Source organism: Bombus flavifrons, chromosome 11, assembly GCF_040668555.2.
Source record: "Bombus flavifrons isolate JBK064 chromosome 11, iyBomFlav1_principal, whole genome shotgun sequence".
NCBI classification, from domain to species: Eukaryota; Metazoa; Arthropoda; class Insecta; order Hymenoptera; family Apidae; genus Bombus; species Bombus flavifrons.
In genome coordinates, this window is record NC_138452.1 from 3,189,901 (window position 1) to 3,215,405 (window position 25,505).

General features: G+C 37.0%; 1 protein-coding gene across 8 annotated transcripts in view; it reads right to left on the reverse strand.

Annotated features, from left to right (window-relative positions):
• Positions 1-25,505, reverse strand: part of LOC138185214 (uncharacterized) — a 391,900-nt gene that overhangs the window by 196,075 nt on the left and 170,320 nt on the right. For 7 of the 8 annotated variants that reach the window (XM_069124000.1, XM_069123997.1, XM_069124001.1 and 4 more), the window contains exons 3-4: positions 24,690-24,770; positions 18,867-19,089 (exon numbers count right to left, since the gene is read on the reverse strand). In XM_069124000.1, coding sequence (XP_068980101.1) covers positions 18,867-19,089; positions 24,690-24,770 — 304 coding nt within the window. The remainder of the gene's footprint in view (positions 1-18,866; positions 19,090-24,689; positions 24,771-25,505) is intronic. The other variant, XM_069124002.1, reaches the window with a different exon arrangement.

The following is a 25,505-nucleotide window of genomic DNA, read 5'->3' on the forward strand; positions in this document are numbered from 1 at the left end:
TATGATTTGAAAAGAAAATTGGGAAAAAGTTCGAAAATATGAAATTACGTATACGATTTCTTCTTGCATTGACTCGAAGTTAGAATAGTAATTGAGAGTTGAGAGATGAAAAGGTAACTTTGCAAGATTGAACGTGTTGGGTAATGGTACATCAAATATTTAAAGGATTAGTCATTGATAAAAGTCCTCTGCAGATTTCCTGGCAAACCTATTTACGAACATAGACTTCTGCGAACGCCTTCAGTAGAGAAATCGGGCTCGCATTTAGAAATAGATCGGTCTTGAGAATCAGGAGTAGAAGTTTCCGATCGTGACGACTTCACGCGTTCTAACTATACTTTCGTAACTTCTAGAACTTAGATCTTTTGCAACTTTCTGTCGCAATGTCAATATCTATCTTTACCAATTTTAACTCTACTATTCTTACTTCTTCGTGTTTTCATCTCCTTAGATGTCTTCTGTTTTTGCAACACTTTGCTCGAAAAAAGTATGAAATACAGAAAAGATAGTAAAATTATATCGAACGCAAGTAACCAAATATTTAATATTTAGAAATTACCTATATTTTAATAATATCTATTAAAACTTGATACCCATTTCGAGGTTTATAAACCTGAAAAGAGCGAGATTAAAAATTATGTTTGCCATCATCTGTCCCTAGAATCTCTATACCAACCACTCACGAACGTTCAAAATTTCATACTATTCAAATCCCTAAATTAGGAGGAAAGAAAAAAGAAAATTTGAATATATCTGAATTAATCTCTGCTCTGAAATCCGATTAATGAGACAGCTGTTACCGGAGCTGCAAAAATGACTAACGTAGACGAACGTAAACGACGCGTGAGAATAATTTATGCGTCGCCGTTTCCAGCGCAAATTACTCGCTTCCAGCGAAAAGTATGGCCCAAGGAAATTGCTCGTCGTTTCACGCCGACATAATCTTAATACCACCGAGAGAGATTACGCCAATCTCGACGACCGTGGAAATCGCCCAATTATAAGACAACAAGATTTTCTAATATCAGCATCGAAGAACGAGGAGCAAACTTCTGTTAACCGCCTACTACGGCGTGTAACACGGGATTTCTTTCTAAACGATCGCGTCTACCTAACCCGTAATCGGATCAAGGGATAATTTTCTCGTCGCTTAGGTAACCTTCCATTTTCCAACGTGCGACCTTTTTCCAGCGGACAGGAATTATTAACGTTGCGGATTTCATCGTTCTATAGATATCATTTTCCGCGTGCTGCTGCTCATACAAGCCGTTTCTGGTGCCTAGCGCACTTTCAACGGGTAAAGTTGCATCAGTGACGCGCAACTTTGCGTTACATTCAGCTTGCCAACGGGTAACACTGAATTCTAAATAAATCTTCAATGCCAATCAATTGTTAAATGCTAAACTTTGACGTAGAATCATTTACAGTCTACTCATTACTTTGATTAATATCAGAAAATTCGACAAAACGGAATGGTACTGTTTATCTTGGGAAATCTCAGAATCTGGATTTTTCTTATCGTTTTTATTTCATCACAGAACTACGGATTTTGATGCAATTATGGAACATTTGAAAGTACAAAAATGCACAGGATACACATAACACGGAAAAATATGTAAAACGGTCAAAATATAGTAGTCGTTATAATAATTGTATACCTAAATTCCATAAAATATACATGTAATCGAAATACTTGAGAAATAAAGATATTGATATTAATAACGATAAGGATAAAAATATGAATTTACCGAAATATCCAGTGGTTCGTAAATGACTGTATCATTAGTTTCATATTTCTTGAAAAAACGTTAACTTTTATGGACGTAAGTGCTAGAATTTGTAGTATCGCCACGTTTCAACGTATATTCTTTTCGATTTTTAAATTCTTTAGCGATATTATGTACTTATACGTATAATTTTAATTTCCTCCCGCGGTATAATAAGATCAATGAAAATGGTTCAGTACCGAGGTTAATAGCTCGACTATTTTTCCTACGAGCAAGTTAAGAGCCCCTGGCTGGAATATGCACTTTAACCGATAAAAAATTTGTGCACCACTGCACTAGATTGTGCCCGCACGCGTACCCGTACACACACGAGCTATTATTAGCCAACCACCTGTGCGACCTGAGGCAATTGCTCTCGTACAATCGACTGCATATGTACCAGACCCGAGGGCCAGTATCGAGTCGCAGCAGGAAGCATTTGCGAATCTAATTGTCTGCCACAGAACGCACTCGAAGTCTTTCTTCCCAAGATAATATATCTACGATCTTTCGCATTAAAGATTTAGGTATGCTCCTAACATGTTTAAAAAATGAACAAGATATATCAACGTACTAATGTATCGTATCAGGAATTAAATATTGCAGGAAAAATATATGAATCATAAATAAGAAAATTTACATCGTCGTTCAGAGGTCGTTGAAAGATATTTTCAAGTTGTGTTACTCTATTTTCTTTTTTAACTTAAGGAAGTTTAGGTAATTGGAGAAGATAGGAGAAAGTGTTATTTTATTTAATATCCTACATGACGAAGAAAATGATATGATAAATGCAACATATATTTTAGAGAATCCAGATGAACTATACAAAACATATATAGAAGACCTTCAGTCATGTTCATCGAAAATCCTAAATAACAACCTAAATCGATCCTTCAGAAGTTAGTCACTTGATTTAAAATTCAAATATTTACTTTATAATGCCTACAAATCTTCGAATTAAATATTCTTGAGGTTTAAATTTTCACACAAAATTCTCATTTCCATTCAGAATTTCGTTCTTGAGCATTTCCAGTGAGAGATCTTCTAATTCGTAGTATTTAATACAAAACTGGTAAGTGCGGTCCATGAAACTCTAAGAATTGTTATTATTGTTGTAACTTGGAAATGACGCATTGTGAGTTATTATAACAAATAGCAGTTTATGTATGATTTCTAGTAGCACCTTTTGTAAATTTCTGAACATTTCTGTCTATCTGATAGACTGACCACCGTACGAGTTTAATTATCTTAAAAAAGTTTAAACGAAAAATTGTTTTTTAAAGAACTGAAACTTGATTTACAATTTCCTCATAGATCGCTCTTCGAAAATTATTCATATGGATTATCATTAATCGTAGAAGTATAATAAACAGAAGCTGGTCGAACAAAGATCATAAAGCTTCAACGAATCGATATTTTATCGATTAACTTCGTACGCGGATTATTTATTAGTCGGAGCAACTGAACCGTAGAGAATCAAAATTCATAATGAAGTTACTGCGACGGAACAGCCGTGAATGTCTCTCGAAAGGAAAATTTATCCGCGCACAGTCTTGTTCCGAGTTGAAGTAACCTGTTCTCGACCAGTGTCCATAAATTTTCTCGATTAATTCGAGCGAATCCGGTCTGATGTTGCGATTAAAAACCTCTGAGCAAATCGAATCTCTCCGACGAGATTCTGTAACATCGCGAATTAATTCGTAGAATTATCGGTCGTGTTTTGCAATCTGGACGAGTTACGAATAAATTTGTTCACGACAATCGACTCTAGAATATAGCGAATTAAAATAACTTTGAGTTATGTATCCTGGTATCTGAATCGTATAAACGACAGGAATCTGTTTCAAAAAAATAATGACTTGTAATGTTTTGAAAATGTTGAAGAGGATAAAGAAACACACGTTCAACTCTAAAATCAAATAAAAAGATAATTTTAGAATCTCCTTAACATGCAACTGCCTATTTGATAATATGTTGAGTTTTAAAACTGTTCCCTTTAAAAAACAGAAAATGTGACTTATCATCTTCCTCCCTCTTTGTCTTGGTATATCTTCACCTAATATACAATGACCAATATATAACTGACTGATTCTCATTGTTAATAACTTTCAAATAAAACAAGAAACAACAGTCGCTTTAATATAAGTCATTTGTTAACACCTACTTGGAAATTGTGTATGGAATATCAGAAAGATGTCCGCCTCTAGTCACTGTCGCAACTTTCATTACATTTTCAGGTGGAAAATTCTTTCAACTATTTATTGGTTTATCGACATGTGCTTTACTATTAAGAACACCCCATAAGAAGAAGTACGGTGCAGTTAAATCAGACGATCTATGTAGTCAGATGATATCGCCAAAACGACGATATCGATAGCTTGACGTAATTCGTGTAAGGTCGCCATCATCGGTGAATTTCTTTGACAAAATGATCTAACAATTTTTTCTCGCTCCTGGACTGTATAACGCTCCATGATTATTTTGCCGTGGATCCATAAAACAATTCCTAAATTGGAACAAAAGATGATGCGTCGTTTCAGAGTGGCGAAACCTTCAAATTAGTCAGTTACATATTGTCCATCGCGTACATAGGTAGAAACCGCATCATTTATGAGATAACGTAATATTTCATAGAATGTGAAAAATATATAAGTGCACCTCTGGAACACCCACTCTCGAGTTATTAAACTTTCATAAACATCCTCGGATTCCGCTAAACTTATTTTACCAAAGTTAGTCTCGAAACCAAGAACACTTCCAGCGAATCAAAAAGCTCGTTTTTTTTTCTCGAAAAACTTTCGACACCTGTTTCTCTTGAAAATTCTGTCTCTCCGAGCTACGAATTCCTAAATTCAGGTTACGTATTCCTTCAGGACCATTTCTTTCATAACAGGTCCTAGTTTGATTCGACGATTAAAGAGCTGGATCCCGAAACGATCGTCTTAAATGAACACTGACAGCTTCAGGACACCGGTCGATGTTCAAGCATCCATTTCATGCGATTCGATGCAAATTCGAACGTGAAACTCCGCAGGAGGGTGAGCCAATGTATTCGTCCGAGTTCCCCGCGGCGCTGCTTGCGACAGGAATAGCGATAGAACGACGAGTAATTAGGCTAATCAATCGAATTGCATCGGCCTCGTACACGTGTACGTTTGCCGATACGTCCCTGCACGACGTGGATTCATGACTATCGCCACGGACTTCAAAGGGTCCACCGTGCAACTGTGTGCTAACTTTTCCATCACGATCAACATAAGCACAGCTGCTGCAAAGTAGCTGAAATCGCCTCAACGACGTATTGTAAATGCGAGGAAGTGCTTGATGATTTATTATTTGCCTTCACAAACGCGTATGATTATTAAGTAGCCGAATAAGTTTCTTTCATGTTATGCGATCGTGTAAGCTCGTTGATATATGTATTAGATCGTCAAAAAATGGATTTTACCTTTTAGAAAAATTTTTCGTCTTTTTAGGTAACGTATAATAACGCATAATTTTTACAGATTTACAAAGTTTCTACCTAAAATAAGGTTATGCTATATTAGATGAATGCCACAGGTAGAGTTGAATGTATCAGCTAAGACGCAAAATTCCTTTCTTGCTCTTCATGCATGAAATTCAAACCTGTCTCATTAAAAAGAAAAACCTGTTTTCCTTCAACGAGTTTTAAACGTTGTTTCTTAATTCCCTTTAGCATCAAACTAGGACCAGAATTTCTTCTAATATTTCTTTATATGCTAGAAGCTCATAAAAGATTCTCAACAATAGTTAAACCTCCCTTAACTTTCACTGCGAATCTTCAGAACAATCCATAACAGAGAAATGTACATATCTCGATATTCTTATTGCGGCAACTTTTGTTTCCACCGATCGACTCCAATCGCAAACTCCATTTCATTGCATCTAAAACGGAGTTTCATCGTAGAAAAGGCGGAAATGGATCCGTTTGCGTTCCGGCGGGAAGTTTCGTCGCTCGTTTCAAATTCATGCCACGACGGTTAACACCATGATTTAACCATTTATTAGCGAAATTACGTTTGCCGTGCAACGTGACGGGTATTCCACCCTCGCCAGGGTGAAAGCTACATGTGGATCGCTGTGTGCCTATCGTTTTCGGCAAACAAGCGATTTGGTCGTCGGCGCGGCATCCTTTGAAGTCCATGACTGTGCTCCCATCAAGGCCGTGTCTGCCATATTTCACGTGGAAAACGATACGAGGCTCGATTTTCGCGTGTCCTTCGCGTACGGACATATCTCTCTAATTACTAGAGGCGCCATAATTAAATTTAGGAGGTCGTGCTCTGCGTATCATCGCTCTCCGCGTGCTTCGTTAGGCGCCTAATACCTCTCTGCATTCAATTTTTCGATATTTGCATATTAGAGAAAATTTTATTCCTCTTCACTTTTCTGTCTATTCTAGTAGCTTTTCCGTTTCAATTCTTCCTCTTTGTCACCCACAAACGTGTTGTGCATCTTACAGAAAGGTAGTTTTTATTCAAATGAAGCATACATATAATACTCGTCCATAGAATCTAAGAATCTCTACATTTCTCACCGAAAAATTGTCCATCCGTAAACTACTGTCACTGTCTGAAGAAAAATCCTACAACACTTTACCTGAGATTATTCCAAAATATGATATATTTACGTTCGCAACTCCAAATTGAAGCTTTTCGAAAACGCTTTCGCATTTAAAAATGAATTAAAGAACTGAAGATGTGTCTGTTCTAAAGAAATTTTTACGAATTCAGAATTTACAAAATTTTATACAAAGAGAATTCGGTATATAAGACTACAATAACACGAACCGTGTTACTTCTATCGCTACATTTATATCGTGAATATATAAGTCTCCTTAATAAAGAAACGAAGAAATCGCCATCACTAAGTCGTAGCGTTAAAACCTAATTAAAATCAAGTCGATACGATCGAGGGAAAAGGGAAAGTGGTAGGCTCGGCTTAATTTAATCTTCGCTTCGATCTGAAATGGAGCAACGAGCTTCGCTAGACGCAACACGCACACTGATTATCGCAAGCGAGATTATCGGGTACGCCTTTCGTTTGCAAAATAGCCACTGGCTGGTCGATAATGGGACAGAGATAACCAGGAGTACCGGGGCAAGTGTCGTCGGCTGAAGATAACATTCCTAGAGTTCAGGTAGCGCTCGTGAGTGCTGAGTTAACGTGTCAACCGGTAATGAAACGGTTACTCTCGCAATTCCAGCAAAAATGTTTCTCTTAGATCTTTCCCTTGTAAACGTCGTGAAATAATTTCAGATGGAGCAATGATTTCTGTGATATTTATACCCAAATTTTTAATCTTCAAATTACAGTTAGTTTATCGCAGATTCTACGTTTCGTTTTCTATGCAATTGGTTCGTATCTTTTTTGTTGAAATTTATCTCAACGAATTTTAGTGAATTTGGGAATTTCCCAAGGTATCATTTCTCTTCACCGTCTTTAATATTTATAAATCGATATTACGAGAATTGGAGGGTTAATAAATGAAGCGAAACCTGTTTTTTGCGTTCGTAAAACTCGAATCCGAAATTTTGCGAGATATCAAAACTCCTGAAACCAGGACGTTTATTCCCTTTCTCCAAAAGAGTATCCGTTTCGTCAGGAATTCAAATTCGAGGAAATTTTGAACCGAGAAAATATGAAATTATATCAATTGCAGAAGGCATAAAGTTTAAACAAGCTGCATTCGATTACTATTATAATAGCTAAATAAAAATAAATTCACGTCGTCACAATATCTTTGTATATTATTTGTACAAATTATTATCTACCTGATAGTTTCGAGAGTTTTGAACCACGAAAGAATTATACAGTGTCCTGGCTGATAACCGTTTAGGACAAAAAATTGATGGTGATGTAAAAATCCTTGCCGGCCCTAAAATAGTCCCCTATCAGTGGAGATGCACCTGCGTATCACTGGTGTAATTATTTCTAATTAGCAGCAGCGATACGCGTGATCCTCCGATCAATTAAACTCCGGTAAAGGTGCGCGTGCCAAGCTTTTTTCTCGCGAACCTCGTGCAACCGCATTGTACACGTTAATTAACGCGCAACGCACGCTCGTATAATCGCCATGGTTTTATTCGCGACTTATCACAAACCCTCAATTAACGACGAAACTATCGGTCCAGTCGATGATCCACCATTTAATCTGCTAGAACTATTTTTCTACCACGACGATAAGATCGAAAACCAATGGAACGTCAAAGCGAGTGTTCGAAAGTTGCAACGCCCTGAGCCGTGAGATTTCAGGCAATATTTTCGTCCCGCCAGGAATTCCGCAAATACCGACGCGTTTCACCAATTTTTCACTCTCTATAGCTTTAAACAGACACTCCGAGGGAAGATACATCCCGTACACGTTTCGCCATTTATTCGAACCCTTCGATTGACTTCTTTGGAAGTTTTCAAACTGTACAAATTGAACAAAAATACGTGTAATGATTTCTTCCTCCATTCCTCTTCTCATATGACGAATGTTACATAAATTTTGTATTTTTTACTCATAGCGCTGATATATTATTGCACTCTCAGTGTACGTATAATGCACATATATTTTATGTACATGTTGAGAATTGTGGATCATAATTGCCGAAATAAAAGTAAAGGAACATTAAGGTTACACTTAGAATTCATATTAAAATAGTTTTAGATTTATTTAATAAACGACTTCCAGGATCTTTGTCGATATACATTTGCACGCGTCTCAACACTCTCTTTGTCTCGCCATCTTCCATATGACACTGCCAACGGAACAGTTACATTCATTTGTTTTTCGAGACACACATACTTCCATACACTCATATTCATATACGTGTGTCACTACTACGCGGCTAATCTAGTCTAGAACACAAAATTATACATATCTCAATAGTACATATATTTTATGAGAATAGCAACTTGTTTACGCTTTTACTAATATAGTTCATATTTCACATTGATATCGTAGTATTGATGACCATCATTTATTTATTTTAACGGGTACCACCGTTTGAGAAAGTCAACACAGTTAAAGATGAATAAATAATATGCATAACAAGACGCGAAAACAGCGCTATGATATATCGCGTGACGTAAACTGTACACGATTTATAAAACAGCGAAGAGAACAGCCAAAAAGGTCAAGCCGATGAGTGTACGAGCTGGCCTGACTACACATACGGGTAATAATATCATTAACAGTAACGTTGGCTCGACATGGAGATACATGGAATAATGAGTGCCTGCTGAGGGCCCTAAGCGGGCCATTAAACTGAACTAAACTGAGGATGTCAGGGCATTCAAGATGGTAATTCAGAATTTTGGAAAGAAATGACAAGTCGGATATAAGCATAGGTCACTGAACGATAGGAAGTCCGAGCGAACTTAGAACTGTGCCATAATCATAGCAAGTTCCCGAGATTGGCTTTTGAATTTTTAATTTTTGAATTCAAGTTAAGAACGAAGAAAAGAGGAATAAAGGATTTCAAAGACGTTAGATATTATTAAAGCTAAATGCTGTTCTGACGGTGAGAGCTTGGCGAGCATGGTGAGAGATCGAGAGCTCTGGGAGTTCTGAGAGAGAATTATATCACATAATCTTCTTGATTATTAACATCAATTATTTACGACGAAAACTCAGATAAAGTTTAAACTAGCATACAATATCGTATTATATTACATTGTTGAATAGTTTCTTCTACTTTAAAATATTGATAACATTCTCGACTGCACTTTACTCCGAAGTATCCTTCATAGAAAAATTAATTCCATAATGAATAATTTTTTATTTCATCCTAGCCATTTAAAACTAATTCTTTCCCCGGTAATCCTTCAGATCACTAGAGAAACGATTCGCGATTGTTTTTTCCTTCGAGCTTTTAATTAACCTTGTGGTACCTACTTAACGGTATAAAAGCGACGTCTTCGCGGTACAATATCGTCGCGGAAAACATCGCAGACGGTACCAAAGGAAACCAGCGGACGAGTGGCAGGCCACGCTAATTGCGATAACAATAGGCCGCCGCTTTGAAACTTTCTCCTCGGCTGACCGTGTACTGAACCTTGAGGGGCTCCTAATTAGCAAGAACACGTACCGCTCGTGCAACCTCCTCATTCATAAATTCGACCGCCATTCATGCTGAGGATCGGCGTACGAGATCCTGAGGCCACAAGCACGTTCGTCGACTTCTTCAGCGAGAACCAGTAAGTACGATCGCAAATGAAATAACTCGATGAAACTGATTCGTCGAGCATGTGTATATCGTTGCTTTGCTTCTAAAAATAACGATCGCCAGCGACTCTTAGATTTTATCGTTGATGTTTAATGGGACGCAAAAGAAATTACTGAAAAAGTGGAAAGGATCGCTAGCTTTATGAAACCGGATTTATCGAGACAAACGAATTTAGTTCTTTTGCAATTGATAATGAGTAGATTTGTTTAATTTTATACAAACTTTATTATACAAACAAGATATATTTATACATATACAACTGACAACATAGAATCTAAATTCATGTTTGCTTCATCTTCTAACTACTGTTACGTATACTTTACATATTAAATACATCCTGTGTATTTTTGCGCGTATAAATTCCCCATAAACATGCATAAACAGCCGCAGTCTAATAATTAGATAACGTATATATTAATAAAATTGTTGCAAGAAGCAGAACTTTAAAACACAAATGTAAATTCTACTTTTATGACGTAAAAGAATTCCAAACCATTCCACGTATATCTTCCAGAAATGAAAATCATATTTCGATAGACGATTTTTCCAGCTGTTGACCAGTTAGCTGTTGCGACCTCTTTGAAAATTTTGAGAAGTGTGTGCGTAAAATGTGTCGCCAAAAGTAAGCGATGACGAGTATATTCATCAAAAACAACTAACTAGTTAAAGGTACAATACACTGAATTGTTTTGTAGTACGTTAACAGAGCAAAAGATTTACCGTGTTTAATTAAAGAGACGAATGTTTCATTGTTATATTCTAATACCTGAACACAATTACGTGCGATTTAAACAGAAACGACGATAATACCGTGCTATTGTACAATATCCTCCATGTCAAGTATCTTCGACATCGAAACAGACAGCAGCATTTAGCCATAGAACTTTGACACGGGGATGCAATCGTATCGACAGCGATTATTGCTCCCGTCGTTCAAGCTACGTTTTCTCCTATCCGGAACACAATATGAGAGTGTCCATCAGGAAGAGAATTTGTCCAAATTTCCGAGGGCGAATTGCTCCTCGTTTCCACCAATTCTATTCTATCGTTAAACTACTTAACTTTGCCAAATGTGAGGGCTTTGAGAAACAGAGGAGATTATTTCACGCTATTATGGCATATAATTTTTAACACAACGATCACTCACGATCGCGAGATTAACAAAAAATATTAATAGCAAATGTTAGAATGTTTGTTGGAAAATTTGTATACTCTGCAGTGCTTTTACTGGGAAATTTTAATAATTGTTTTCCATACTGGTCACAATATTTTTCACACAGAAATAATTCATCTTAGATTTGTTTCATTATAATTAGTTGCAGAAGTTTCAAGGCTGTAATTTATCAAGTAGTATCGATAATCAAGTAAAAATGTAAGGTAGGTATATTAACAAAGAAGAGACGATTGAATTTGGAAAGATCGTAAAGAAACGAATATCTTTCACGAAATCTGAAGCACCCAACAGCAATTTGTCACGTGCCATATCTTTATGTTGGTACTTATTCCTTGCTCTCTCTGTTCGCGTCTACTCTGAGCCTTTTAAAATTTTATACGTCTCGCGATAACAATGAATAAGTCCGAGGAAAATCCTTTCGATTAATGATGCCACAGATAACCTGCGGCTAGGGTCAACGTCACCCAGATATGGACAGTTTTACCCGGGATATCCGGATATTATCAGATCCTGGTCACTATGACCTCTTTGTGGGTGAGAATTTGTCCTAACCTAATTTTCGAATACCTTTTCTGAAATTACCTATAGAAAAGATACGTCAGTTTCAACTTGTTATTCGAGACATCCCTCAATTGAAAATGTCTATAATCGCACGATTATAGAAACTTTGATCCTCAAGATATAATCTTGTAATAAATCCTTGAAGTATAAATACAACGTAAGTTATTTTTAAGAGAAATGAAACGACACGTAAGAAGATAGGCGATAAATAAATTATTATATCCAATAAATTGGTAATTTCCAGCGAGAAATTAACTCGTCTTCCCTGGTCAATAGGTTAATTACACTCTCATTCAATCAACGTATTCTCATGTATTTATCACGTCATATTTAAATTACTCAAAATAATTACTCGTCCTATTTAATTATTCCACCAATCAACAAAATATTTGCCTGCGCCGTGATGCTATAAAACACTTTCTAGAAAATATATCGATTAAAACTATTACAAAATATCGCAAGGTATAAACGAAACTCTTCTATTTCACCCGTAAACGAAGCGGATACTTCTGCCAATGGTTCGTCATAAATAAACAAAATTTCTCTCAAGGAAGGAACCAGGCTTCTGTTTAATAGCTGACACGCTCTATGGATCGTTTCGCTTTGATCACTCGTTATTTTCCTCGTTGCTGCAGCCGGAACAGCTTTGTAGTTTCGCGCGAGGAAACATGTAAGTCACGTTACGCCTTTATTGTGCCTTCAACGATGTTACGAACATTTTACTTCTACACATTTTTCTTGTTAACACCACGAAACAAAGAACCACCGAGAAAAGTTGCATCGGCAATCAGTTATGCCTGTTTCTTCGTTGCAGAAGTAGAAGAACCACTTCTCAGTGCCTGGAAAACTTCCGTACTCGATTGCGCGAACTTTATCTCGAATTCTTTCGACGTGACCCGTCGATCCCATCGAATCACCGCTAACCATACCCTGCTAATTTCGTTTCCGGTCGATGGTAACTTCGATCAAGTTTTCGGTAAACTGGATAAAACGGATTATCCACTGTGAAGAAAAACCACTGCTCTATAATTACATGATTTGATACTGTGAATATAGACATTTTGGATATCATAGAATTGTACTTGATTTTTTTTTTTTAATGAATCTATTTATGTAACTAAGGGATCTGTGATATTTAAGCTACGTTATGAAGATTTCTCGTGGTACAAGCTACTTTAAATAGAACGATGTCTTAAACACAGACAAACCTATTTAACGAAACATCTGTTTCTTGAAATCAATTTTGTTGCAAAGTCTAATTGAAAATTCGACAAGATAACTTTGGAAGATTAATTTTTGAAAATTCATTTAGTGAAAAATTATTTAATTCCTTCAACAAAATACTTTCACGGGGGTTGTGGTTTTTATAATATTTGCTCATAGATTTGTACGTATATAAGTCGTTTAGAAGGCATATTGATCAGTTGCATGGTAATGATGTCGCAAACGCTGCTTTTTATATTCTATGTTAACCTTGTAATTTACTATTACTTGTGTCATTTTCTAATGATAAATGAATTCATGGCGGTAAGTGATTTGTTTCAAGAAATGAACATTAATCTTACGATTATGTAATGAAACTGAGAAATTGATAAAAGGAGTTTGGCTTTTGAGAGATCCACATGGGGGCTACAATGTTGGCATAAAAACTACAGGTTTAAATTTTACAGGAAGAAATTTCAATAAACATGGAAACGTTGGGGCTGTGTCGAAAGTCCACCATGCTGTGGGTACATTTTCATGAATCCTCCCCGAGGAAACCTGAACGCTCGTAGAATATGTTAATTACAGTAATCAAAGAGCGGAACTAATTGAATTGAACGAGGTAAAAAGTTTCAGGCCGAAAATTAACATAAATTAGAAGAGCTATTAAAATCTTTTTTAGCCTGTTCCTGGGGCTGCAAGCTCGACTGGCTGTTTCGTAGCTGGTCGATTCGCCAAACGGTACCTAGATACCAGTGTCAGATACGAACGTCAATTTGTACCGATTCACCGAAAAGATTTTATCGTTATTGAACCGGCTCGTGTGTTTCCTTCCAATGTTCGCGTTTCAGTTTATTTAATTTCCTGAAAACATTTTCGCAAAAAACATCGGTTTCTGTTTCGCGAAATGGACACTTGCATTTAGGAAATTAAACCGTCTATAAATATAATAACTCGTCCCTTCCCTTTTAATATGTATCACTCGTATTTTCCAACCAAAATCACTCGGTGGGATTATTCATCGTAAAAAAGAGAATTACTCAACGAATCCGTCATTTTGTTCAACCTTAATTTCTCGCTTAAAAATATAGTTCTCGAAGTAAAAATCATTAAAAAATGTATATACGTATAATTATTTTAATTTCTTCGCTTTAGAATATTACTATTTTTTAATTCTACTCGTCAAGAGGTATCATGCTACGATTTAAAAAAGGTCACAAATTTGACATATAATAAAACGAAGTAGTGCCTAATCTTCTTTTAAAAATACAAAAGTCGTTAGCGTGGAGCTCATGTTCGCACGCTTTCTCCGGTTTATATAGAGCCGAAAAGTCGCCGAACAGCTGTTCGACAAAAGCTACGTCACGAAATTTCACTTGCGCAACTACGCAACGCGTGCTGTGTAGAGCTCGCATAGGAACAATCAAAGTACTGTCCACTATGATTTATAACGTCCCCACTCGATGAATAGGACCTTAATCAACTCTCCTACCGCGATTAATTATTATTCGTAACGGCGGCACACACGCGCGTGCCACCAAGCTGCTAGACACGTCAATACGCATCGCGTCCAAAGGCTTCCACTTTGCTCCACCAAATTATTCATTCCTTCCACAACCTTGTTTAACCCTTATTTGCAATCTTAAATTGACATTTTCATTAGGTGTACCAGTTGAATTTGCACACGAGTAATTACTAGTTATTTATTTTACTTCTCAAAATGCAAGTTTTATAATTTGTATAAATTCGTTTCTTTCTACTTTCAAGTGTATTTTATGATGTAGGATTAATCACACAGGGGGAAAGTGTTATTCGAATCAATAAACTCTATTGTATCACTAAACCACGGATTTTGCTGTAAATTCGTTTAGAATCGTGCGATATAGTAAGAGAAGGATATTAAATTTGAAAAATCTTGCAATATCTTATAACTTATCACACTGTGACCGGATTAAATAAAAAGATACATGAAATACATGAAATAGACACACAGAGTGCAAAGGATTATTCGGTATAATTGCACGAGTGTTGGCGAGAGTTGGTCGAAATTCGAGTTAATGGAGGCGGCGGTAATTACGAAATAATATAAAAGTAAACCGAAAGTATTCCACGGACGCATGAATTTCAGTTGCGCCACTATTTTATCCCTATATTTTATTACCCTTTTATTTGACCGCGAGCCGCGGAGTGTTCGTAATTAAAATTAATTCGCTCGGCCGCAAAAAACCTTCGAATAATTCCAGCCGGCTAGGCTACGTGGAAACCGCGTAAAAAGTCTTTCGCCGCCGTCGTAATGCACTCATTTCCATCACGAATTTCCATGGGATCCTACGTGTAGACGAATTGAAAGAGCGTTGTACGCGACCGTTGGATTCCGCTCTGTAGAGGTTTTCGTTGAAGTCGATCAAAGAACTGATTGCTCGCGTGAAAGAAACGAATTATTTCGGCGGATTATATGAATACGAATTTATACCAAATACTTGACCAGTCGTCCTAATTGCGTTCGTATCCACATTAAGCTACAACGAAACGGAATCAAGAATGAATTAATAATCTGAATAATTATACAGTTCAGTAAGTTAGGATTATTTTTACGAGCATTATCGTATCACGAAAACAAGAAATCAATCAAAGAAGCTGATAACGCTAAATAATCTCTTCTTGCTTTAAAAAAAAAGACTGGAATCAAATAATCGAAATTGAGGAACGTCACTAAAGTAGATACAATTACCATAATAACCACGAAAAACATGGATAGCTCTTTTAATATGGTCGTACGTAGAACTTAATAACATCGCAGCTGGTAGCTTCTAAATATCCCGAAATTAAATTTTTGTCCAACCACCCTTTAATTAAAAGGCACCCCGTCAATGGCATCAAACGAAATTGCACTTACTTTGGTATAGAGAGAAGACCGTGCCAAAGTATTCTAGGTTCCCCTAATTTTCCCTATCGTAGTGTTAATAATAAAAGAAAGAATTCGAAGAAAGAGCGTCCAGTTGAGCGAGTGTGGTGAAGAAAGTCGACTGATTAATCGCATGCAAATGCCCTGTGACGACACCTCGAAGAAGTTTAATATGTACTTTGTCAGAAAACGTGTCCCTGGGCCTGCTAAAGGTCGAACGAACACGCTGTAAAAGGGATTTCATCATACTTTCAACCGTATCTAAAGCTGTTTTTCCGCATTACCTAACGTGAATCAATAACGTAAAGAGGCAACTAACGTTGTAAATTGTTTCTGGGCGATTAGGTGGAATGTACGGTCTATTAAGGCTGTCGCTTATTTGAAAGCATAATATATGAGCTTCTCAGAAGTCGAAATGATTAACTTTTTCTGAATTTCTTAACTTCGTTGCATAAGTATAAGATTAATATTCGATTATCAAAAACATGGACGGCTCGTTCATTACGAGAAGATGTCATAAATAATAGTGAATTCTAAGGTAAATTTAAAAAACAATGTTTATATCAACATCATCGTTTTTCTGTATTTTTCAATTTATGCAGTCGATTAATGTGGCTTCTAAGTAGCTCATACGAATGACATCAGACGAATGTCGATAAATTTACATTATACGTTTGAGACCAGGTCGACTTAAGTTCGTTAAAGTTGACCCAATTGAAGAATCTGGTTCTCTAACTATATCAAAAGTGGATTTGTCATGTTTATTCCGTGTGCTCTTCAAATAAGTAACTATAGCTTCGACGTAATAACAGAATGCTATGAACGAAATATTTATTTCCTTAATGAAGTCATTATTTCTTTTTAAATCCTAACACGTTCCAAATGTTCCAGCGAGAATATACATTGTGTGAATTTCCAACTTTACTTTTTTCACAACTATGTACACAATTATAAGTTTCTACGCTTCATCTATGACAGAAAGTTAACAGCGCCAGAAAGAGTTTTCACACGAATTCGACAATAGGACTTCGCTTTAGCTATGATCGACCCTAAATACCGTAGAAACGAAGAAACGGGCACGGGCAAAGCGATAAGTCGTTAGAATTGCCGGCGACGAAAACGCGACACGCCGCGAAACGTCGTTAATTTCGGAATAATCGCCGCGTATCGACGCGAGCGGGTGCGAACGTTCGCTGTCGCCTGCTGCTCGCTCCAATTTAATATGGAAATCCTGCGCTACGCCCTATCGAGAAAATCAATTACGTCTAATGAATACAACATGAAGGGTTAAAGGGTTCGGCAGGAATCTGCGCGCACTTTTCCCCCGATTCGAGTGACGTTCGAACGGCGAGAAAGAACAGGGTGAAAATTTCCAGTCGAATTGTGGCGGCCGCGACAACGTTTCCAAGATCATTTGATTAAACGTGACTGTTTTTCGAACGAAGCTAAATGGTGGCGCTGAAATGAAGTCAGTTGGAAAAGTTATATAGCCAATTAATGAAATCTCAGCGCAATTTGAGGGTTAAATCACGCATCCGATCCGTCTGAACTATAATCGTGTGAATTTTCATACTTTCTTATCGAATGGAATATGAGATAGCATCGCTTTTCTGTTAATTACGATTTTATAAAATATTGGTCGTTTCTTTTAGCATAAGATTCCCATAATATGACAGATAAGTGCAAACGTTATACCCATTACTCATTTCTAATTTTATGACTAACTTCTGGTGAGAGAGAAATTATGTCTCATTTCTGACGAGAGGAAAATTATGGCTCATAATTCTAAATACGTAGTTATATGATGCTTACAGTGGGAAAGAAAGAAAAGAAGAGAAAACGTAGAAGCATATAATCAAGGAGCAGAGAAGGAATTTTAAATTTAATGAATATACCGCCTTTTTTTAAGACGTAGAAAGCGTAATATAATTATCGTGCGTTGTCAGTTGGAAATTAAAAGAACATTAATAATGAAAGAAAGGACAGAAGGATTTAATGCGATATTTCGACTAGAAACTAACGAACTACGTTGATTTCAGACGCGTTGGTAAGCTGTCGTTAGACGATGGTTACAGTATTTTCACACGTTACGACTTATTCCATTATGGTTACGTCTAATGAATACAACATGAAGGGTTTAAGGGTGTTCAACAAAAATCAGCGCGCGTTTCAACCCCATCAAAAACACAGCTAACTGAATTCATGGTTGAGTGGGTCGAAGAAATGCGATTTGTCAAGCTGCGAACAGCGCTGGACCGCATTAAGAAACGCCGTCGCGACATCAATTAAAGATTACACAGTATTCAACCCTTTCACGAGCTGGCGGCTAATGGACTTTAAACATTGAACGAATTGTTAGCATTGCTAACGTTAATACGAACATTATCACGCGGCGACATAAAAATAAAAAAAAGTTAAATCCTAACGTAATCTTCATATGCATCTCGTCAAAAAATTCATCAAAAGGCTGCATTATTCTATTCAATTTAACAATTATAACCAGTGGCGTGCCAGGTGCGTGGCTTATCTTATCCTTCGATAAATAATATAACAAGCTCAGCTGGAAAGAGTTAAAACTAACGTAGTATCGGCAAAGAAACAACTGTTACGATGCATCGAAACAACTCGAGTTCTTTTCTCTTCTTGAAGCTCTTAAAATATTTGCCTCTTAACAAAGCGACAAAGGCCATTTAAACAGCTGATCCTCGCTTATTTCGAGCAGCATGTAACATACGAAGACAAATCAAAGAAACCGTTTCACAGACACGCTGACGTGCACTACAGTCTAACCAACTTCTATTTATTTAACCGAGATTCCGTCATCTTCCTTTTGTTTGCCTTTTTAAAAAGAAGTAAAAATTCGGTGGTGGTTTTCGTAAGTACTAACTAATGGTTCACTCGGTTGGCCGAGTTCCCCAGTCCGAATGAGTCGTGTAAACAGTGTCTAAGCAAACGGTGGCGTGAAAAACGGGCGGGTGCAAGTTGAACGACCGATGGAAAATGAAAGAGGATCCACTTACCTTCGCAGGGTCAGACTTCTCAGACTCGTCGTTGAAGGTCTGCGAGCCACGAGACATAGTGTTCCTACGGGGTGTCGTGGTGCCATCCTGCGAGGGGCGAACAAACTCGATTCTGCCACCCTCGACGACGATGTTCGGGGCTGGTGGAAAATTCTCTGCGTTACCGAGCGGGTCGCAGTAGCCTAGGAGCCCGGCTTTCTCCCCGTACAGGGGGTGAATTTGTCTGCAACAGTCGGTAAAGACGCGCCACTGTTAGAGGGTTGCAAATCCAGATGGAGTTTTCAACTTAAATTCTAGAACGAGAGCTGCTACCAGAGAAGGAGCCGCAGGTTTCCGGTGAAAGTCTCCTCACGAGGAATTTAAATCGTTAGCTGAGTGGCCTGAACAATGAATCACGAGCGAATGAGCAACCAATTCGAACAAGAGATATTGTAAATTTGCACGTGAATACGGATAATTCGTACGCGGCGAGAATTTCGAGGCGAATCGAATTGATCGCGCCGAGGTGAAAGCTGCTTTTAATCGGGACATTTATCGATGAAACTGCAGGCTAACGAAATTAAAAACCGACTGGCGTTTAATCGTCCATCGGCGATGCATTCCTCTCCCTGCCGTTTTCCGATAAAACGGAAAGTACGCTTTTGCGCGCATATGATCTCCAATGATTTAATATTCCATTTGTCTCTGTCCTCGCAGAGAGTAAACGAACCGCGAAAACGCGCCAACAGCTCTAAAAGTATTCGACCAGGATTGAATCGCCAATTTAAGGGAATAAATCTGACCGCTAGCTGACTCGAGACTCGTTGAAATTCAAATTGGTAAATGAAAATTTGCGAAGTACTTGCTTTGGAAACCAAATAGAAAATAGTAGACGATACGATTATCAATCGGGAATTTGAAATGCAAAACGATCCACTTATTGATTTTACGTACTGCGTACGCGTAATGGGGAAAAATAGCAATCCGATTCATCGGTGATATGGAAACCGTATTTACTAGTTCGTGAAAGTATTTAAACACTTGTTATAGAAAGCTTCTATGAATATATTGTGCCTGTTTGTCGCTCGCTAGCATCGTATTGCGACACGACTGCCATTATTACATTGGTTTTCAAATCAATCTAAAGATGTATACAGAAATTACAAGATATTTATTGCAAAACATATATTTAATAAAAACTTAATATACAGTATGAATAGTTATCTTAAAACAAAGTAATAGTAAAGCGTTAAATATGATCCCATTGAATATTAAGGTTTATTAATATAGTTCATCGTTAGCTATTTCAACATTTTGATGATCTTTATAAAATGTATTATACTTGAACTTGAATATCTTGTAATTTCTAAATGTATCTCCAAATTGGTTTTAAACTTCACCGATATAATCATGACAGGCTTAAAGCAAGGCTAATCAAATTTTGGAATACGTTCCGTAGAATACGCATAATATATAAAAATAAATAAATAGTATCTACAAACTTAGAATACTTTCGTGAGACCGTGTACATAGGTAGAATTAATTAACAGAATTAGTTCATATTAAATAAAAACGATGTTGACAATATAGTGGTCGTAGAACCTCGATTACGTGGGGAAGGTTTCTTGATGCGGTCGCGACGACGATTAAAACCGCTGCCGTTCTGGTCGATGAGATAAAAACTACGGGGAGGAAATTACATTACCGCTAGTTGAATTTTCACGGCAGACGCTCACGGCACATCACGACTAAAAGGACAGTGCATACGCAATTCTCGCTTTTTCTGCCTTTTGTAACGTGAGCTCGACCGAGTAAAAATGTTTCGCAACTTTGGGTCTAACGTTGCGCCGGCGCGACGATGCACGCGATACTTTACTGAATTAACGCATAACGTCTTTCTTGCGAGCGAATGAGTTTCATTAGCAACGGGTTTCGTAACATTTTTGTAACTGGCATTTGCGCTCGTGTCAGTGAACTCATTTAATTTTCCTGTTTATTTCATTGAAGTTACAGCTTCGCAAAGAATTGTGAATCAGCATTGAATTTATTATACAGAGCGAAAAATTTCTTATGGCCAAGCTAATTCAACATGTCCTTTAAGTACCTGTAGATAAGAAGATGTTGTATGAACATTAATCGTTTGAAGTTTTTACAAATTGTAATAAAAATGCGATACATAAAGAAAACAATACTCTTGAAAACCAACTGATTTTATCCATTAGATTTTTATTTGTAAGGAATTTTGAAATTCTTACTTGTAAGCCATATCGAATAAGAATTTATACTTGTGGTTAACTAATAAAAAGAATTGATGATTTATCTATTGAAATAGGACAGGATGAAATTTGTACAATAATAAAATCAATAAATTCGTCTTATATAACCATGTTATTCTTGTTTTAACAAAAAATGGTGAAGATTTTGAAGAAGCGATGATATTAATTATTAAGCAATTCTCATCTTGTACCATAGAAACATCAAGTTACCGTCCTCTTTATACTTCATATTTTTGTTATAACATTTTAATAAATTTATACTCACAAAACACGCTAGAAAAGGAAACTCAAAGTTTGACTAGAAGAAGCAGGGACTGCGTATATTAAATTTTCCGGGTTAAACTTGTGTAACAGGTTAATTTGTTAAGGCATCAAACTTAAGTAGGGTCGCATTTTTTAATCAGGTAAAGCGTACCAATTCGTGTACTTTAGAGATTGAGGTCAAGTTGGACCTGTTCCATGAGTTACGTAACTAGCACTTCACTATATTGCATTGCAGCCGAGAAAAAGTTTAAAGTTGTGTGCACTTATGTGTCAATGTGTCGTCAAATGAAACATGCACCGCTGCTTTTTTATTAAGTGTCAAGTTCATTCTATTTCTATTTTTATTTTTTTTTAATAACGAATCCAATCTGGTCGATTTAATTTTCAAATTATTTCCAGCGTTTCCTATGGAAAGCTTTTTAACAGTGAACGACGGCCTAATTCTCACGGATGCGATTGTAATATATTGTAGAACACTCTGACATCACCTAATGCATTACACCAGTTTTATACGCGCATTTCAATGCAACGCGCGGTTATTGAGCAACCGGAAAACTGACCGACTTAACCAAGCAACTTAAACGCTGACAAAGCCATTTGGTTGATTATTCGTTCACGCTTGGCGCCGATTATGCGAGGAGTGCATTTGCGTATCAACGACAGTAATCTTACGAAGGCTCAACTTTGATACAATTACAAAGAGATCGACTAATAGCACATCCATTTTCACACGTTTATCGGACGCCACTCTATAGAAACTTACATCTTACGTCTATTAAAAACGTTTTACTATTGTGACAACAATAGTAACTGACAGACCGAGACTTTGACATTATGCTATTCAGCGTATTAAAATATGTATTAATATATCTCTAGCATGTACACGACATGTACATACTATACTTTCAAAGGAAATTAAAGTCCATTATCGAATTTCACGTTATTTGAAAGGTGCATTTATGAAATGATTTATTAATAAAGCCACAATAACAGGAGAAGACGAAATATTTATGGAAATCTGAAAAAGCAGAAAGACCGTGCACCGACATAACATGAAATCGTAATTTCGTGGACGAGAGAATGAGTAATCGGTTTATCGTGGATTCATGGATGTTTCAACAGAGCATAAAACCAATAGCACTCTCTGCACACAAACCACATTATTATGTTTTAATAAAAAAAAAAAAGAAAGATACACCAAGAATATTGGTTTTTAAGAAGCATATAAGTGACCTTTTATCATTTACGCTGAATCATCGTAAAAGTTTCCATCGAATTTGAACTGACGTGAAATTGAACGCGATAAAGCGCAGTGCCGATTTCAGATTGTAATAGAGCCACGAAAAGTTGAAGAAATCCCATAAATTTTACGTTTATCACTCGAGATGAAGAGTATTTTTATGATATTCGTTTATTCGAACTCAAATAATCATTTATATCTGCCAAGATTTGATCGAAATGTTCATCCAATACCAAATATTTATGTCACGTTCCAATTTCTGAAATATTTAATAATAGCTTGAATACAATGAAAAATGTGTTTGTGCTGAGAAATTTTTCGATGAAAAAGAACAGCACGACGTTTTAATATTCCAAAGAAGAATGAAATTTTTTCAATTTACAATATCGTACTGTGACATTCGACGAAGTTATTTTACAACTGACCTGCTAGCACTAGGTCAGCTGAATTGATGAACACAAATAGCACTGCAAGTTATGCGAACGATGCAACCACGCGAAACGATCGTGCAAATATTTCAAGGAGAATTTCGAGGGTAATGCTCAGGCGTACACGATCCATTTGATTGTTAACTGGCTACTGGCCGACCAAAATTTGCAAGCGAAACTGAGCAATTTTGGTAAACTTCGAACATTAATCGTGTGGAATAAGATTTACAGCAGAGAGTGATTTTCTAACGTATGTTTTACTTTGCCCACGACAAAAATGAAATGCATTAATGACAAACAAATTTTTAAATTATACATGCATATCTGAATAAAAAATTCCTTATCGTCGCTTGAATTTCTCAAATAAATTTCCAAACTTTTATATGAAAAAGAGAAACCTCCTTAAATAAGAATCAATATTACAACTTAACTAATACATTGCGACTCTAGTTACGAAACAAGTTTTACTATTCTTTTTCTTCGCAGAATAATCCATACGCTATTGAAAACCAGCAACATATTTTAATTAGACGGTGGAACGAGTTGCCCTCTAATTATGACTGCTTTCGAGTCTCTCGCGTCTCGTCGTATTCATATTCCCACCATGAAATTTTCCTTTTCTTTCTTTCTATATTCTTTTTCTTTTTTTACTGCTCTCTTGCTGCGCTCACGGGCAAAGCGAAACACACATGAGTCAGGAAAAAGAGAAGAAGAGCGAGAAAACAAAGGAAAGCTACGTGGATGCTTGATAATAAGTGGTTTAGCCGGGAAATGCGATAGGGTGAATCTCTCTCTCTCTCTCTCTCTCTCTCTCTCTCTCTCATCAGGTGGCGAACAAGAGTTCACGGGGGTTCGATTCCGCCGTAGTTGACAGAGCCAAGGGCTCGAAATATCACGTGTCGACGAGGAAATAAAATAGGCGTTTCAGTGTGCACGGCGAATGGTTTATTGTTGCCAGGCTTATCGAACGTCAAGCCTTCGTCGAGGGGTGAATCTCGGTGGGTAGAGGATGAAATGTACCAGCACGGTTAAAAATAGAATTTCCTGAGTACGCTTCAGGAACTACGGTTTATTAGCACTTCGAACGCAAATACGATGAAATTAAATCGGCAAAGAACCAGTTGCCTTTCAACTAATTGAATTAATACAATTACGAAGCTTCCGCCGTTGTTCGATACGAATTTTCAGTTGAATCCTATGTATTCCAGAGGATAATAATTCATAATGATAATATGATTGTAGTAAATTAATCCGACAAATGTTATCGACAGCATCGAAGTCACTTGGGACATGACTTTTGTATTATTTCTGAATTGCGCTCTCTTGAAAATGAACACACCTGGCTGAACACGGAATACGTTATGTATAGATTACGAACATAATCTTTTAAATTACTTTCATGAATTATATACTAAGAGCACAGGTCCGATTGATATAGATACATCATAGCCTCTCCTTAATGTAGGTCGAAGCCCTTCAGGAAGATGAACAGCCCCGACCGTGAGAAACGGAGTCCTTCGACACTGCCTGGCTAAGTTTTCCAATTAACCCGTGTTTATTACGCGGGAAATCGAGGTCGAGGTTTTTCATTCGCTTTCAAAGGGTGAGAAAAGGCTGCAATCACAAAGTAGCTTACCTGGGTGATGGTATGGGACGAGGCTTATCAAGCGCCAGATCCGAGCTCAGGGGCGAATCAGGTCCGCGGACGCTGGAAGCCCTAGGCAAACAGAATTATCATTAGCTCGATTGCTATTCGGAAGCCAATAACGTATAAAGAAGGCTGTATCTTACGTTTGCCTTTATGGAGGTCGATGCCCAGCAAATAGTGCATATATATGTATATATAAGTATCCATACTATCATCACACTCACATACTTCAGATTAACTTACAATATAATATCTGACCCTATAAGAGAGACATTATTACAAACTATAATATCTATAAACAGTGTACAAAGCTTTAAAGCAATTTGACAAGAACTGTCTCGTTACTGAATTTCACGGAATCGCGCAGTAGGTACGCGGTATGCTTTGCAAAATATTACTCGATTTATGTACAGGGGAAATGCTAATCTAACCTACAATTTCACAACAGCTATGTTCTCGCAGAACTTTACGGAATAGAACAATCGGTATATGGTGTATTTTGCAATATACATATTAATCGATTTATGTATAGGAGAAATGCCAATCTAACTTACAATTTCACAACAGCTGGTGTCGCTGCAGAACTTTACGGGATACAGCAATCGACGCATGGTGTGCTTTGCAGCATACATATTAATTGATTTGTGTGTAGGGGAAATGCCAATCTAACGTACAGTTCGAGAACAGCTGTTTAGTTGCGGAACTTTACTGGTTAGAACAATCGATACCCGATGAGCTTTGCGACATATTAATCAATTTGTGTGTAGATGAGATGTCAATATAACCTACAATGTTCACAAACAC